We start from the raw sequence: 18,855 nt of genomic DNA on the forward strand, positions 1-18,855 counted from the left end.
GAGACACTACCGTTCGTCATTTTGTGGTTGTTTTTTGATTAAATCTTGTCAGCGGAAAGCCTGAAATGAGCAAACAGGAATTTTGTGGCAAATTTTTTGTGAAAGCTCTCATTTTCATTAGGAAATCTCACGGCTATACGTAAAACTATTACATGTTAGGAAACATTTTTAGCTTTCGGTTTTCTTCATAGCTACTGAAGCACTCATTGATGCCTTAATTCACAGTCAAACTAAATCAAGATGGTTTTCGGCGATTTTGTACGAATGGTATTTCATTATCCGTATCATTACTGATGATAAAACATAACTTATGCGCTGTTTTGATTACAGTCCGGATCATAATTTGTTTATAACGTACTTTATCTGACGGAAGTGTCATTCACTCAAGTTAGTCAAGTCATCCGTTGGTTTTCTAACTATTTTCGAAACATATTTTGTGGATTTTTTTTAGATTAATTTATCGTTAAGTTGTTTTCGAATTACACCTTATAGTTTGGCTACAAAATGCTTGTTTCAGCGAATAAAGGTATGTATAAGTCGAAAGAAAGGTTATTTTGTTTTCTCTAATAACTCCTAAGTGATTCGTTTCAAATGTTTAATTTTTTCCAGTGAGTATTACAGCTTTTTCGAATTAAGTACAAAACTATGTCGAAAAAAATCTGCTCTGACTTTGTCTGAAGTGGAATAATATGTTGCGTTCACATTTCACCACTGCTTTATCCTATCTCACAGGCGTCAATGTAATACGATTCAATTTAGAAAAAAACGTGGACACGAGTGTTAATAAAGGTGCTAACATTAGAATTCTTGTTCACTGCTTCCTACCTTAACGTTCTCCTTTTTGGCAGTTATGAACGCAGAGCGAGACTGTAGTGGCCCCACACATCCACAGAAAAGAGCCAACTTGATCTCGTTTCTCCTGTTTTGGTGGACAAACGATTTGTTCAAAACTGGAAACCAGCGCCCCTTGCAACAATCCGACTTCTGGCCTTTGCACGAGGAAGACAAAACGTCACTACTGACGAACCAGCTGCAGTGGCAGTGGAGTAAAGATCTGGATGAATGCAGCCGTACAGGGAAAGAACCAAGACTATGGAAAAGTGCAATGAAAGTTCTGTCCTGCAAAGACCTGTGTATAATTTCTTTTGCCGGACTGTTGGACTCAGTGGGTCGATTTCTTCAGCCCTTTTTCCTGGGAGTGTTCATTTCTACACTTATGTCCGACACACCAGCGCGAGGCTTGCTCTGTGGCTGTGCTGCATTGATGCTGTTGATTGTTTTGATCAAGAGTATTGCTGTACATCATAGTAGCTTTAAACTGTACGTGATTGGGATGCGAATGAAGGCCTCCCTTAAAGGAGTCATCTTCAGAAAGGTTAGTATGATTTTAACTAATGCATGGTTCTCTTTCTTTTCGCAGTAAAATTTCCTCAATTCCTTTTATTTCAGTTCTTACCAATTAAATAGGTATGACCCTAAAGATCATACCTTATACGGAGTTTATCCAGGATTAATGTAGCAAAGGCGAAATGAGTACGATGGTTGAATTTACCCTACCCTTGCACTGGTCATCTTGATTGGATTGAGTGTGCATGTGCTTGGGTGTATTCTTTGGGAACCGTTCTAGCAATCCTTTCTCCAGTTTATGGATAAGAGAATTTTCAAAAACGTTTTTTTTTTTATTTTGATTTTAATTTTAAAATTAACAACGTACTTTCGGCAAAGGCTTTCAAAGTCCGCTTTCCAGAGAAGTTGAAATAGTTTCTTCTTGGAAGGGATTAATCTTATGAAAAACAAATTGTGCTGTTGCAATGACACGAGACGGGGAGTAAAAGTACTGGCACAATAGTCTTGAAAAAAACTAATCATAATTATGGTGCTTGATACCGGATGGTGCAAACATTTTTGTGGGTCTTTAATTTTACAGACTTGTGAAGATTTTTGTGCATTTTGCGGGATCTAAGCTCTCTGTTGGGAAAGAAAGGCTTTTCCGTTTAGGGAATAAATATTTGCAATTTTTTGCAAGTCATGCGGCACAACTGAAATGGCAGCACGTACGTAATACAATGTAATATTGTTTCCTTTGAAAAATGTCAGATTACCAAAAACACAACGTCACCGTACATTTGTGAAACATGTTAACTTTGTTTGGTAATAAAGCACTACAGTGGTGGCATTGCAGTACTTGATGAGCATCAGTCTAACAACACCTCCCTATCTAGTGGTCGCTCTGTATGGTCGACAATATTACTTTCTTTTTCCTTTTCCTGTTCCGTTTTTCTTCGTGTTTAAAGCGAAGTTATCTTTTTTACAGTAAAAATGTTTGCGGATTTTTTTTGGTCGATCGTGAAAGAAGCCGGCAAAACATTTTTGCCATTGTGCCACATGGTAACCTTGTACGAACATAAGGTTACGTTGAAGGCGTGATCCGTTTCTTATCCGGTAATTGATGCGCCATGCGTCCTGACAAAATATGACAAACCTCTATGTTGTCTACATGATTTCGAAACCAAGCTTTTAAAACTGCAGTTTGTTTAGTCTTACATCGAGAGCAGAAAATAGAAAACTAATTTAGCCTGTTCATTCAGTAAGATGGGATAGATAGGTATTCCAACGGAACGAGGCGGTAACCATTCATTCCATGTTTTCCGGCTGATTCCAAAATAGCCTGAACAGTATGTAGCCGATACACTCTAGCTAATGTCTGCGGTCTGGAAGACTGCTGAGAGAGTTTTACTAGACCATAAACGCATTCCAGAAGATGAAAATATGCCGACACTTGACGAACTGGTTTTGTAGAGGTTGAGTTTAGCCACATTTCAAGTGGAATTGGACTTGAAGATCTTTAATAGAGAGGCAAAAAGGACATGCAAAGGAAACGGATTGTATTGGTTTGTCTGCCCTCTAGGCCTCGCTCTCTAGTCTATTATCTCAGCACAGTATTCTCTCATTATCTTTGCGATGCAGTTTCTCGAAATCCAAACAATATCGTCATCTCGTAAGTGTGAGGCGAAAGCGCCGACAAACGTTTAGGAACTGCTTGAAGATAATGTTTTTGATGGGGAAGAAAGTGACCGGAGATTAATTAACGGGATTTTCTTGACTGAGATAATGAGTAATAAATGGACAGCAAAATAAGCTCAAGTCCAACTAACACTGACCCAGCTTAGTCTCGTGTGAAGATAACGTATAGCTATTTGGTAGAGTTCTAATTTTCTTTGTTCTAGTTTTATTTGTACAGTTAACTGTCTTGTGCCTGAATATGTGGCACGACTAATAATTATAGCTATTATTTCCAAAGATCTTATCAATTTTACATGAACGGTTTTCTGTAGATCCTGCTCCTTGGTCAACACACACTCAATGAGTTTACAAAGGGTCACGTGATTGATCTAGTATCCAATGATGTTCAAAGAATGGAACAAGCTGCCAGGCAGTTCTTTCGCCTCCTTGTCGCTATCTTTGATGTCTGTGTAGCTGTTCCGTTGTTATGGTACTTCATTGGTTGGCAGGCGCTGATGGGAATCATCTTTTTGTTTCTTCTCGTTCCATTTGGTGGCTTTCTGTCGTACCTGTCTGGAAAGCTTCGACTGAAGACCGCTGTCATATCTGACCGACGAATAAATCTCATGACCGAGATAGTGGCTGGAATACGTGAAGTAAAGACGCATGCGTGGGAGTGGGTTTTTAAAGATAAGATCAAGGAGACTAGAAGGTTAGTGGAAAAGGATTGTGTAGTTGCTGCTGGGTTAATCACAAATGTTAAATTTTAAAAGACCAAGGCAATCCCATCTCTGCAATCCACAACGGACCCAAGCAAAACCCGTATCAGTAATAGTCAACCATTTACTTGCAACAAAATATAGTACAAATATCAACAGTGCCATTAATCATTGATTACAAACTCGTGGTACAAACGTGGTACACGTGGAACAAGGCAGGAATTCATGCGCAATCACTAATGGCTTTGGTTTTACACTTGTTTGCTAGTAGACTGAAACAAAACGTTTGTTGGCCAGATTGTTCGAGAATCACTAAAATCTGGCCTAAATCGTTACGCACTTAATGCACTTTACAGTAGCCCAGTATTTTGCACTTAGAGTTTTGAAATTTAACAAAACTTTGTTATCAAGACAGGATAAAAAGAAATCAGATGACGGGCTACTTTCCTCGACCTTCTTCCAAAATTGCTTTCGCAGATAAAAAGTCGGCATGTTCCGTATTGCCATACATCATTTTTTAAGGCCTGGTCCTTTCTAGCAAGTGGCAAATAGGTACATATCTGACACTAATATAGTGTTTTCTGTTTCCTTATTTGCAGCGATGAGATGAGAATAATTCGTCGTAAGAGCATTCTTTTGTCATGTGCAATATCTCTGATGTATTCTTCAGGACTTGTTGCCACTTTTATTTCTATTTTGACGCTTGCCTTCAGTGGTTATCATTTAACGCCGTTCGTAGTTTTTACACTGCTGTCAATTATCAATGTCCTCCGAAACAGTGCGCTGAGATCTATAGGAGAAGGGTCACAGTTTGTATACGAGGCATACGTCTCATTTAATAGAATACAGGAATTTCTGTTGTTGCCAAACCTTCATGGTATGACTGATGCGAAACTCTTTACCAATGTTGATGACAAGTCAGTGGTTAAGAAGAAAGGATTTGAAATTGGCAAGGTAAATATCAAGTGTCACTTCACGTATCTACACGAGTCCTTGAAGAAAACCGCCATCATAACCAAGTTTATAGATATTCCAGATAACAAAAATCAACATCCCTCTGTTGGAATAACGAATCTGGTTCCAAGCCAAACGGACAAACTGCGAATTGTAGAGAAAGGGCAATTGCAGGAAAAAAGAAAAAGTAGTATCAAGTTAACCAATGTGACTTGCAAAGTGAATACTGAAAACACATTCAGCTTTGAAGCAAGAGATGATAGTTTTGTTATCATAACTGGTGCAGTGGGAAGTGGAAAATCAACGTTGCTGTCCGTAATTGCTGGTGAGATACCAGTTACTAAAGGGAATATTCAATGCTGTGGTACCATCGCCTACGTGCCACAGATGCCCTGGGTTTTCTCTGGAACACTGAGAGAGAACATTCTTTTCGGTCGGCCATTTGATTTCGATAAGTACATCCAAACCATCAGAGCTTGCTCTTTAGAAGAAGATATTGAAGGATTTCCTGATAAGGACCAGGTTATTGTTGGAGAACGAGGTGACACGCTGAGCGGTGGTCAGCAGGTTCGCATCAGTTTGGCACGCGCAGTGTATGCCGAATGTGACATTTACCTGTTGGACAATCCACTCGCCGCACTCGACATGAACGTCAGCAATCATATCTTTAAAGATTGTGTGCTTGGCTTGTTGTCAAACAAAGTTCGTTTGATGGTTTCTCACCAAGAGTCACACATGAAACTTGCAGATCAAGTGATCGTCTTGCACAACGGTTCAATAATCGATAAAGGGACATTAATGGACCTAAATGAAAGGGAAGCACTAAAAGAAATACCAGAACCCCAAAACAGTGTAGCTCAGGAAACAAATTTGTCCCATGAACAAATGCCAAGTACTAAAGTGCATTGGTCTGATAACAAGTCGATCAAAAGTATGGAGATTGCGAACGAGGATCGTAAGATTGGAGCAGTGTCTTGCAAGCTGTACTGGGATTACCTAAGTGCAGGAGTGCATCCCATAGCTTTAGCTGGCCTGCTTGTCATCTTTCTTGTTTCTCAAGGTAAGTCCCAGAGACCAGTTTGCCTTATTAACACCAATGAAAACCCAATCCTGAAACTCGGACCACTTTTATTTAATTGGTCACGTTACAATCAAAGAGTTTTAGGGAGACCCCTTCAAAGTACTCGAGAAGGCACCAATTCGAAAAAAAGCTATTAATGGGTGAAAGCCGAAATGATTGGCAGAGGGCCATCTGCGAGCCAAAAATGTCAGTTTGGTGCCAGTAGAGATCTTCGAGCTTTTCTTGTGGGCACTAAGACTATTTGGGAAACGATTGGGTAACGAATTGCTTGTTTCGCACGTGAATAACTGCATGCAAAAGATAGTGTCCCTTTCTATTCAATCCACCACATGCTAGGGTAGTTGCTTAAACGGCCATAAATGGTCAGACAAACATTAGCCCTTCCCAGATAACTTATTGTTTCAACCGATTATTCCTTGTTGAGTGTTGTCTTCACTGATTGCAGGAGTTATGGTTTCACCCGATCTGTGGCTGTCCATTCTGACGACAATCCCTCGTGATGACCAAACGGACAAGACCAATCTTGTTATCTATGCCAGTTGTGTCGCGGCGGCTGTTCTTCTAACAACATTACGCGCCTATGCGTTCTTCCTGGTAGTAGTGAAATCTTCAGAAAACCTTCACAACGACATGGTGACAGCCATCCTGAAAGCACCGGTTCTGTTCTTTGATTCAAATCCAATTGGAAGAATCCTCAATCGATTTTCTAAAGACATTGGCTGTATGGATGAAGTTTTGCCCAAAACGTTCCTCTTTGCTGTCCAAATAGTGTTGTTCGTGTTAACTGCAGCACTTGTTCCCCTGGTTGCCAATGCGTGGCTCGCGGCAGTTGTTGTTCCGATTACATTATTGTATGTTTACATTGCAAGGTATTTTATGAGGACATCAAGAGAACTTAAGAGACTAGAGTGTTTGTGCCGCAGCCCTGTTTTGACACAGATTTCAGAAACCCTAGACGGATTGGACACCATTCGATCCCGTGGAAGACAGCAGGAGTTTGCGGACCTCTTATACGGGTAAAGCTGGTTTCTAAAACGGTGAAAGTCAAAAACACCTTTTCTGAAGAGCATCAGAGAGATAAAGCCGTTGGGAGATGTTTTAGATCAATTTCTAGCTTGATAAACAACAACAACAACAACAACAATAACAACAAAAGCAGTTTCAGCTTTAACTTTTCACAGACAAATCTTTAGCATCAAAAACTAGTTAAACAAATGAAACATGAACCAGGTTTTACTGATATCTCAAAACGGTATGATTCCGTAGGCATAATACGCTAGTTCTACCCATTTTATAGGCTACACTCTGTATAGAAGCGATGACCACCTGACGACTGTTGAGCTTGTTTTGGATCATACTATAACGTTAGAGAAATGGGGTTTCTTTAGATGACTACCATGCAACATTTTTATAAGCACAAAACCCCCAAATTCCTTTTTTTTTTTCAGCAATCCTAAGAAAAACGTCTAATCTTCTGAAAGAAAAAAGCTAATGTTAATTGTGTTGGCTTATGTTACAGTTACCAAGATACTCATAACCGTGCATATTACATGGTATTGGCTGGAACTCGATGGCTGGGGATAAGATTAGATCTCCTCTCTGCTCTCTTAATCGGCGCTGTAGCTTTGCTCACTGCATTGTATTCCCACAACAATGGTAAGGAAGTGATTTACTTAGCACTCTTTTTTCTTGCTTTTTCTTTTTGCTCATTTAAAACAACAGAATTCCATACGTTATAGTGGCGTGGTAAGAAATGGCCGCCTGGTATAGCATTAGATAATATTGGTTTGAACTTTCTATTCGAAATTACAATTCTAAATCCAAATATTCCTTCGTCTTTGGCATTGGATTGAAATTACAAGGTTGACAAGACATGTCCAAATTCCGTGAATTTTGAAGGACAGTAAGACAAAAAAGGACGTAACAGAAATTTATAGCCTTCTCACTAGGGATCGCGTTGAGGTTTTTCCGCGAAATGTAGATGAGCCTCGTAAATTTTTCCGGCATTTTAAACCGCGTAAAAATTACGTTAGACAATGCTCACTAGTCAAGCGTTACAGATTGCAGACCTTAAAAACACCAACTTACAATTAATTCATTAAAACGTTAAACATGCCTATTCTCCTTTTCATAGCTCTGGTTGGCCTCGCTTTCGTCTACGTCTTGGAAACTTCTCACTTCACCCAGGTGTCTGTTCAACAGTCCTCAGAAGTCGAGAATTTAATGACGTCAGTAGAGCGAGTGATGGCGATTACTAAACTTGAAGCTGAACCGGGATACCAGACAACAACACAACGACCGGAACATTGGCCAACGAACGGAGAAATAAACTTTACCGGAGTGTCGCTGAGATATTATCCACAAGGACCAAGAGTACTGGAGGATCTGAATTTAAATATTGATGGACAGTCCAAGATTGGAATTGTGGGTAGAACGGGAGCTGGAAAATCCAGCATCACAGCTGCTATTCTGTGCATGCCCGAGGTTGAAGGGCAAATCAAAATAGATGGAGTAGAGCTAAACAATTTCAACGTTCAAGAATCTCGGAAATGCATCTCTGTCCTTAACCAAAGCCCTGTTGTGTTCAGTGGGTCCCTGAGAAAGAATCTTGATCCACTGGGAAAACACAGTGATGTTGAATTGTGGGATGTACTAGAAACAGTCCAACTGAAGCCATTGGTGGAAACCTTGCAAGGGAAGCTGGATTGCATATTGAACTATAGAGGAATGAATCTAAGTGCAGGCGAAAAACAGTTGATTTGTCTCGCTCGTGTTCTCTTGCAGGAGAGTAAAATAGTCATCTTGGATGAGCCGACTGCTCATGTGGATCCCAAAACTGAACAAATTATACACGAAACAATCCGAGAAAAACTGAAAAACTCAACAGTGATCACAATCGCACATCGACTCAAAACCATTGAAGACTGTGATAAGATTATAGAACTGAGAGATGGACAGCTGATAGTTAATGATGAAATAAGATGAAACGTTTCAACCGTTCAAGATGTATCCGAGATTCGATCCGAGGAACTCCATACTGATAAAATAGCTCCATTGCTATACAGAAAACCGTGTGTTTTCTTTGGTTATGCTACGTGCGCGAAAATTTGAAACGTTCAAAACTAAGCCACAACCCGTCACAGACATTATATGGATCTCTTCACATCAGTATGGAGTTTTCGGTCCGGTATCTTAGAATTGTCTCAAGAGGGTGGATTGAATTAGCAACTGAAGTTTCAGCCCCTTATAGATTTTTGGTGCCTTCCGAAGCGCTCGAAAACATAGTTTGCGCGCTTACTCAATTACCGTTTTCTATACACTTACTACGTGTCAATCTGTCTGCAGTGATGTGTTCTATCACGGCGTTTCATAATAAAATGTTTCTTGGCAAATCTGGTTTTAGTATTATGCCTTAATATATGGCAAACTGAAAACTAGTTCCCTGAGCGGTCCGAATTTTGCAATACGAACTGCTAAGATGGATCTTATTGGTCACAAATTAGTTTTGGCGAATTGCATTTTCAAAACGTCAAACTTTGTGCAGAAGAAAGCAGTTTTTTGTCAACTAGAAATCGGTTTCCGTTATATTTGGTTCAGAAACTTGCAAAAAAGAACTAGACCAATATTCCCCATATACGTGATTTCCCAAATATTTCCCAAATATTTCCCCGGGCCTTAAGCTTACTTTGCTCGGCCCCACCCGACTTGTGCTATAAACATTGCCGAGGGTAAATAAAGGTTATTTCTTTTTTATTTATTAGCAAACAACTGAAACAGATAATTCAAACTGAACATAACATTGTTAAGAATCCCAACTGGCCAGAGGCAAACCAGTTGGCTATTTACAAGCGTGGCCGAGGAATTGAACTCGGGACTACCGTGAAACAAATCCAGGTGGTGGCCAGAGCGGGACTCGAACCCGCGACCGCTGGATTACGAGTCGGACACACTTACCACTCGGCCACGCTGCCTCCTACTCAAGTCCTCTGCAAAGGATAAGGCCTTGCATATTTAAAGACTCTCATGGGAACTTCAACAATAGACCACACTTTCTATGTCTGGCCAACGAACCCCTATGGTATGGTATATATCACGAGCAGTTAGGCGAGTGAATTAAAGTAGAAAACTCATCAAATCTGTTGCCGTTTTCAGCCATTTTTCCTCATGAAATCTTCTTTGCCACCAAGGTTTAAGCTGAGAGACACTTGTGGTACTTATAATCCATGTAAGGTCAAACACAGGTGATAAGGGCTGGTACCAATTAACAGGCTAGAAATACATCATCTGTGGTCGAGAATTCAAGTGGATTGACATTATGGAATCGCGCACGCTCTTAACTATTTGCATATAGCAAACCAATGAATGGTGCTTTTTAGGCATTAAGATTGGTGACTCTCAAAGTCGGGGTAGTGCAGCGTACCATCCATGCACCTCCCAGCTCGCTTGGTTTCCTACCGTAACAGAAGAAAGTTTAGTCGCTTTTGAAGCAGCTGTCCCTACTAAAAGAAAGCTACAACGTTCGGTTTAATAGTATTTACAGAAACGGTTTTATTATTTTTAACCCGATTTGGCGTTATCGAGGAAACCGACGCAGAATGATTTGTTTATAACAGATAACAACTTCGACCAAGCAGCTTTTAAGTGTTAATATTGTTTGGAGGTTAGCGAAAAGTAAAATTTATGTAGTGTCTTACTCTGAGCATGGTCTTAAATGAAGGAGACTTTACAACTCCTTTTATGTGGCCGGAATAACTTGACAAGTACCTTCAACTTGAAGGTTTTCAAAATGTGACGGCAATTTCTACTGAGGTTGAAAATTCCCTCACCGCAGTTCGGCAATTCACTTCGATGTGAAATTTTAGGGCAGCAACTCCCAGCAAAAGTTGTGAGGACTGAACTGAATTGATCTTTTCAACAGAGCAACGAATCGACCACTTTTTTTCCTGGGTTTAATTTACCGTTTTGAACAATTCCGACTAAACTCGTTCACGAAACAAGTAGGTTGATCTCTCTTGTTAATCGCCTGATGACTAATCAAGTGACTTTTCTAGCACAGTCTCTCATTTTACGCACGAATTTACTTGTGAAAGACTTTAGGCAGTCTTCCGAGTCAATTATGAATGTTGTCGAAATTTAAGGTAAATCCGTCGGCGGTGGGAATTTTGTAATTCATTTTCAACACAATCGAGCACAGAGTTGTGCACCGCCACAGATACAGCCCTCTCTTACAGAGGTAGTTTGCAGGTATTTTATCCCATTGTTTTCGTATACACTTGAAAAATTGTTCTCTCCAGTGTCGTTGGCTACTAGTATAGTGGATACATCGCCGCTTCGCGGCTCGTTCACCTCAATAAAGGGCTTGTCCGAGTAAGAGCCGACCGGCGCAAGTCTCAAACAGTTTAAGACCTGGGACAGTAATGTGAAGGGGAATTATAGTTGGTCGGCTGTATCTCTGGTTATACTTGTTGAACTGAGCTAAAATTTTCCCTTATTATAAAACTCGGCGTCCTCTTTTGACTTAACCTCTGTCTGATCATGTGTCGTGTCACGTGATCATTTTGTTAACATTTAGTAAATTGGCAAATTGGTGGAGAATTTTACATGTATTGATCAATAAATGAACTTTCTCGATGCAAATTTGAATTATCTACCTTACTACGTTTGGAATGCAGGATCGTCCTTCAATATAAATGATCAAAAGTCGAGTTTTGTGAAAAAAGTCACCTTTGACCCCATAACATTTTTCTGCGAAAACTGGGACGATCATCCCATAAGAGGAGAGGATAAAAATATTTGATCTGTATCTAAAACGCGCTTTTGGTGGATCATCTAGAAACCACCAGCAATTCGTCAAATATTGGTTATTCTCCGCCTAACGTCACGTGACATGTCGCGTGACCCGTCGGAAGACCAAATATACCTCAAATGTCAAGGCCGTTAAAACTTTACTGTGTGGTAAATTTGGTTCCATTCACACTTATGTCTTGAGAAATATAACTGATAAGCCCTGATAAATTATTTTTACCAGCAAAAGTCTTTGACACAGGTCTTAAGATCCTTAACACCAATTTAATACAAAAAAAAAAAAAAAAAAAAAAAACGGGCGACAATTTTCCTGTGTAAACAATATCTGTATTTTAATTAATTATTTTATTTCCTTCTTTGTAACTTTCTATTCCCTTTACGATTGTATTTTAACTGAAATATCAGTATTGTATATCTAATCTAGTATTGTAAGTTATGATATGATATTGTAAATCATACATGACACTGTTAATTAGTAAGGTGTGTTAGTAACTAAGTGTTGTTAGTATTTGTTAGTAGCCGTAGGATTGTAAATAGTGTTGATATTGCATTGTAAGTAACTGTAGTTTGTAAATAATGTCTATACTGAATTATAAGTACCTTTAGCTTGTAAGTAGTCTATATTGTAATGTATTGTATTGTATTGGAAGTAGCTATAGCATTGTAAGTAGTTAGTGTAAGTGCTGTAGTCAAAACAAAATTCATGGAGTATGGTGCTCCGCTAGGCTGCCCCGCAGGCCGCTATTAATCACGCGTGATTCACTACTGGTCGAGTGCCACGGACCGGATTTTCCATCATTTTTGGTCAAAAAGGTGCTACAATTGTGAGCACCTAGAATACCTGGATGAAGATATCGAGTGAATTGTTGAAGCGGAGAGCAAGTTGTAGTTAAGCGATCAGTTTTCAAACACCCAAGTGTGGGGTTCGAAAAAGTCTGCCCGACGTTTTCAAATTTTAGACCAAAAAACCTTATGCATGAGTAACTCGTGTTAACGCCACTTTAATAGCTTGAGTTGACTAGTAGAATAATTTTTTATCAAACGTGGCCCTTTGTGTTAAGGTTTCAATGATGTGACTATGTACTTTGAGTATTGCAGCTCATGATAGTGTCCGTTTAAGAATTATGATGGCGCGACCTCACCTTACACAGCGATTAATTGAATGTAGTAATTGTCCATGCAGTTACCAATTAAAGAGCACTGTCAATATTTCACGATCACTGTCGAAACGTCTTAACAATGGAAATTGAAAAGAATCATAAGGTAACAGAGGAACAAAAGTCTTAAACTAAAGCTTGGCATTACTTATACAATAGAATGTAACATAATTTCACTTATGGCACTGCTTATGTGTAACTAATATTTACGGGACCTGCTCCTTTTAGGATTCTTCGATAGTAGCTCTGTTTACATTGTCTATCACCAAACGCCAGAGCTTTACAGTCTAGCAAAAAAACGATTACTGTTCGCTAAGCCGGAATAACTTCTTCTATTGCTTGTAAGTTTTTTTTCTAAACACGACGACTTCTGGAGAGGAAAAATATGGTGTGTACTAATTTAGTAACTGATGAATACGAATGAAAAGGTAGACTTTTAATTTAGTATACATACACAACGTACATAAAACTTTATTTTATCTCAGATTTTGAGTAGCCAAAAATAGGCTAGTATCTACGAGAAAATTAAAATCAAAATTACGTAACACTATGTATATTGAATAAAATATTAACTTAGAAGAAATTACAATTAGCCAATTAATTCATGTTGTCAAATTGCCCTAATAAAGTCATTGAGACAAGAAATAGCTCTTAATCTGTAAGGTAATGCATTCCAGAACTTAGCCGCTGTATAAGTAAAGGAATTCAAGCCATAAGTGGTAGTGTAAGGTTTAGGAAGGGTGAGGATATCAGTTCCCCTCATAAGATAGTCTACAGATCTGAGAGAAAACAATTCTCTGAGATACTGTGGATACTGTGCATTATGAATACACTTAAAAATAACAATAAGCATATTTTGTATGTGTCTTTTTACTGAGGGAGAAGTTTCCTATCCGTTCTAAGAGAACATTGTATGATGAAACTCTGTCTTTTAAAATGACCCTAAGAATGTGTTTTTTCAATGTTTCTAACTTATCCCTATTCCTAGGGTCGCAAAAATGCCATATTGTGGAACAATAAAAGAAATGTGGCACTACAAACGCTTCGTAGAGACGTAGTAATATAGTGGCAGATATTAGCTTACGAAATCTATAGATGGCATAGATGGCCTTATAGCTGAAGAATGAACTGTGTGACCTTGCGGTTTCATTTCAACGAAACATGTTACTTAGTTTACGTGCTATACTATATTTACCCTATAAAATGTCTGGCCTTTGCTTTCTTTCTCTTTACCAATAAGTAGTGTGCAATAGTGCTAGCCTACCAGCAATAAAATATAAAGTTTCGTATGATTTATATTTAGTCGCCTCCTGCAAAGTAAACCTCTCGCAAACGTCACTGCGCCTGATACCCGCATTAAATATTCTACCGTTTCTACCCATCCTGTTACACTCATTTCACTGGGTAAAGCCTCATGAAACTCTAAAATGAAAAATAAACTGCAAAAATATTTTCATCCCTGTTCCCGCCATGTTTTATTTTAGAAGATGACGAAGTTCCAGCGGATTATGGGATTCAACATAAGGGGATAACTAGAGATAAAAGCGTCATGTAAGAGGTATTAAAATTCACGAGTGGTTTTCTTTGACCAGAAGTATGTAAATACCTTCGCCTCCGGCTCTGAAACAAGTTCAGGATAAGGCTTAAACCACTTCAAGTTTTTACACCGAACCATTCTTGAAGAGCACGCGATAATTTGTAGCTGAGAGAAACAAAACGTGACAGTCGAAAGAAATCGGAAATAGCCAAAAGTTAAGCTCTCTGAAGATGTTCACCGCGTCAAGCACGCGCTTTCACTTGCATGTCAAAGTAGCTAAATAGTTTCTTAAGAAATATTTAAATCTTTTAAGTATTCTTTTCCGCTATTCAGGTTTCATTTTAGGTAAGTGACGCGTTGAAAGCCATTGTTTAAAAAATTTATATTTTAATCGAATCGTGACCGAGACGCCGAGACTCTAGTTTTTAATTATGTTTTTAAAAAAATCTAAGCAAGATTAAGCGCTTTAAGAAGGGTCCCATACTGTGATAAGTGATAATCAAAAGTGCCCCTGATCACGCAGGCGTGATGATGGCTAAATGAGTTTGAAGGGAAATTAGAACGCTAATCCGTACTCGTTAAATTAGGTTTACAAAGTTTATTCAAACAAGTGGCAAGTAACGCCGCAGCTACTATCAAGCCAAGTTGACTGCAAGTACGGTCAGACAATGAGAGAGTAGATCAGCGCGAAGAGCAACGGAGCGGAAGCAAGGCAGGCGCCACGAGATTAAGCTGATATGCGCTAATAAGCTTTACTTTGTTCTGTTTTACAATCAGTCCGTCTAGCGTAGCTGCTTTCTCTCAATGTTAATCGTGCCTGGCAATTGGTAGAACTGCTGCATGTCTGCCTGTAAACTTTGCCGGATTTGTTCACCAGGAGTCTCCCGGATACAGACAGACCGAATTTCCCGGTCTCCCGCGGTGATCAAAAGATATAAATAACAAGGAAAATGCTTAGAAAAGAAAGTTATCAGCACATTTTCAAGTTGGTCGATTAAGGGTGAATTCGGGGACGAGAACTGGGATGTTTATCGAGTTTTTATACTGAGCTTGTTTTGGTTTGGCCAATTTTGAGACCAGAAAAAAAAGGTACGAGTATCTTAACTCAAAATTGAAGGTCTACCGGATCATTCGGATTCCTTTACGTTGACATCACTGTAGAAGGGTCGCTACACAAGCGCCGGACAGTAGTACGAAGTAAGTAAAGATAGACTATAGAATATAGAATCCTCCAATTCGTATTATCTGGAGTCTCAGCAAGTTGCCCAACACTTTAGGAGAAGCATTACCCATAAAAGATACAGATTAAATATAACTATAATTGAGTGACTGATAATTTCTCACTAAAAACCAGTCCTCTGGTCTAAGGTTTGTGAAATCAATGTTAGATTTCGCTATAACATATGATTTATCCTTTAATTTCTCAGTTACGTTGTTCTAAAGATATCTAGTAAGAAGACGATCACAGCCCCAGTTATATAATGTATAGACATTCCTTGATGTGGAAAAAAATATCATAACATGCTCAGACTCACCACGTGACATAGAACCGTGCCAATGGCTAGCTGTCGACCACAATGACTTGAAATGACAAACCGTTTAAAGGAGCTATGCTTAGTTATTAAAATCATTGTTCTAATAATTGAACAAAATTACTTTCAAATTGAAAGAAACCGCAGAATGGCAGTTTTACACGATAAAAAAAAACATTACCGACTGAAGTAATAATAGACCAAACAACAAGGAAATATTAGAAGGGATTAAGAAAGATTGACAAATTTCACTTATTAAAATCTTCTATGAGTTCTTGTACGACGGCTGAATAAACACAGTAGTGAATTTAATCAAAATAATGTTAAGCCTCTTAAGCCTTGTGGCTCTTAGCCCTCGACGCCTAACTCCGGTTTCTGTGGCATGAAGCGACTAAAAGTATTTCATCTCTCACTGGATGGGATGCTAGTTCATCGCAGGGCTACCGCCCAACCTGGTTGTCTCTGTCAGGTTGCCCTGACAGAAGCTATTTATTCACCTGTGTGGAGAGAGAAGCAATGTGAGAGCAAAGTGTCTTGCCCAAGAACACAACACAAGTATCCCGGCCAGGGCTCAAACCCAGACCGCTTAATCCGGAAGTTCAGCGGACTTACCATTAAGCCAGCGCGCCTCCACTTACACTGTAGTCAAAATACCCAATGTTAAAAATTATGACATAATGTAATTGACAACGTTAATTTTGAATTCTTTGGTTATTTTAATCACCGTCGGTTCACAAACAAGCTAGTGGTGTATTTCGCGACATCTTCACTGAGCTGAAGCCTCCATATCCAACGCCGACGAATTAGTTCTCAGTGTCGGAATTTACAGCTAGGTGAAATTGTACGTGGCTTGAAATCACTTTCCTCGGTTGAAGTCACTAAATATTTAATTTGTACTCGTCTATTTTCGGTGTCCCAGTGACTGAAGTAGCACGAAAACTCAATTGCATTCGCGTCTGCCAATCACAGAAATTTGGAAACAAAACACAAAGCAAACAGAATTCACAGTAAAGCTTGTTGCTGATTGACAGCGGGAAAACACGAGAGTTACACTTAAGTCACGATCGGCTTTAGTTGTCGCGGGTTGTGGCGCCTGATTGGTTTTAAAAAAAAAAACAGCAGTACACGCACATGTCTAAGTAACCATTACAAAGTTCTTCAAATGTAAAACGAAAGCAAACACTCAGCTATAACAGCTCGACAGTCAATGGAATGCATGGTTATTAAACGTGTAGTTATGCGAATTGATTTTGGATTTTGTTATCCAGGACAGCCACAGTCCAGCTGATCTTTTCATGTCAGGTGGGTTAACATGTTTTCACAGCTTATTGTGACAGAAAAGGTTTTTTTCCTAAGAGGACGCCTATAGCTACTGCCTTTAGACTAGAACTTGTTTCAGATAAAGAAATTGTGTTGGGAGCTTTGCAAGCCGGCATCTTTTCTTTGTGACAGGGAAACTGCAACTTTAAAAAGATAGGTATGTAAGTTGCTGTTGGAGCTCTGCTGATTCTTTGGTAAGAAACTAAGTTCTTGCTGTTTTTTGGTAGGGAAACTAAGTCACTAGCTTAACTTATCCAAATTTGTTGCTATGCAGAATCAACGGAAGGCTAGACCAAGTAGTGCCAAACTTGAACTGACTTGAATAAATAGTGTACAGTTCATTTGAACCTTGAGCGTATTATGCAGCTGTCTTCCGTCTGCTCGGATTTACTCATCTTTCGCCAGTTATTCGAGCTTAATAAGCTCCGATTTTGCCCCTCTTCAAGAATGAAGTTCAACTTACGATTTTAGCTGCTTACTCAGAGCTGATTAAACCGCATTTATTTTTTTGAACTGTTTCAGGCACGTGACTTGTCTAAGCATTTGTCTTCTTAAAAGCTGATTTAAATGCCAAAACAATGCAAACACACATGTAGTTTACAATGTTAACAGACATGTAAACTAATGCGACTGTAATTCAAAAATGTCTCAAAACAGAACGGTACCCGTCCGAAAAACTCGCAGAAAGTGAGCTAGTCTCCTTATATTGGAAAATTCTAATATATTTACCTTATTTAATACAGAGCAAACAAGTTAAAGAATTGATTTTAGGAAGAAAAAAACCTTTGGAACAAAAAATTTGTCTCTGAATTGAATGAAACGTGTTTAAGATACGTCCAGGAATGTTTGCAAGTATAAAAGAATTACTGCTCATTTAATTCTACTCATGTGAGCAATAATTATGGGTACTGCATATGAAATACATATGCAGTACCCATAATTATGTAAATAAATAACGAAATAATGTGTTGATGTGAATTATATATGAAATAATTTATATTTGAACTGCGGTTGTAGATGAAAGTGAAGAATGATCATCGCAGTAAATTTTCCAATTTAAGCAACTGGAAAGAAGAAGCCTGAAAAAAATCAGGGCTTCAACGGGATTCGAACCCGTGACCTCCGCGATACCGGTGTGATGCACTGCCAGGTGAGCTATGAAGCCATAGATTGGGAGCAAGGTCAATTAATTGAGTTCATATCTTCCCGTGAGGAGTGAAATGATGTGACCTCGCTCCCAATGTGTGGCTTTATAGCTCAGTTGGTAGAGCATCGCACCGCCATCGCGGAGGTCACGGGTTCGGATCCTGTTGAAACCGTGATTTTTTTTTTCAGGCTTCTTCTTTCCAATTACTTAAATTGGAAAATTTACTGCCATGATCATTCTCCACTTTGAAATAATGTGTTAGTGGCCAAATGTCAACTGAGAAAATGGTTAAGTTTTTTTTTGAGAAATAAAAACCGTGCAAATACCCTTAGAAGAGGGTCTCATGATTATAAGGAACTGGGCAATTAGGCATAGCAGGTAATGAACGAGCATTTCACATACAGTACATGGAAGGCAGTTGTATTAGCTCTGTGGCTTGTAATAGTTTCGACGATTTTTTACCTTAAAATATAAGTCATCGTGTCTGACCGATTAACACAAAAATATTAATCACAATTTATTTAGTAAGCTATTTTCACAGACGGACCTCGTAATCTTTTGATTTCCGAGCTCTAACTATGATATTTTTTAGCTCTCTTT

At 38.9% G+C, this 18,855-nt stretch overlaps 1 protein-coding gene across 1 annotated transcript; it reads left to right on the forward strand.

Annotated features, from left to right (window-relative positions):
* The first annotated feature begins 730 nt into the window (after window positions 1–730).
* Window positions 731–9,149, forward strand: LOC110044369 (ATP-binding cassette sub-family C member 4-like). Its single transcript, XM_020749909.2, has 6 exons — window positions 731–1,375; window positions 3,336–3,715; window positions 4,322–5,736; window positions 6,203–6,773; window positions 7,277–7,413; window positions 7,892–9,149. The coding sequence occupies exons 1-6, from the start codon at window positions 851–853 to the stop codon at window positions 8,740–8,742; spliced, it is 3,879 nt and encodes a 1,292-aa protein (XP_020605568.2). The 5' UTR covers window positions 731–850; the 3' UTR covers window positions 8,743–9,149.
* Window positions 9,150–18,855: the final 9,706 nt, after the last annotated feature.

This window comes from Orbicella faveolata, unplaced genomic scaffold (genome assembly GCF_042242905.1).
Source record: "Orbicella faveolata isolate gen_17 unplaced genomic scaffold, um_ofav_v1 contig_2, whole genome shotgun sequence".
Taxonomy (NCBI): Eukaryota; Metazoa; Cnidaria; class Anthozoa; order Scleractinia; family Merulinidae; genus Orbicella; species Orbicella faveolata.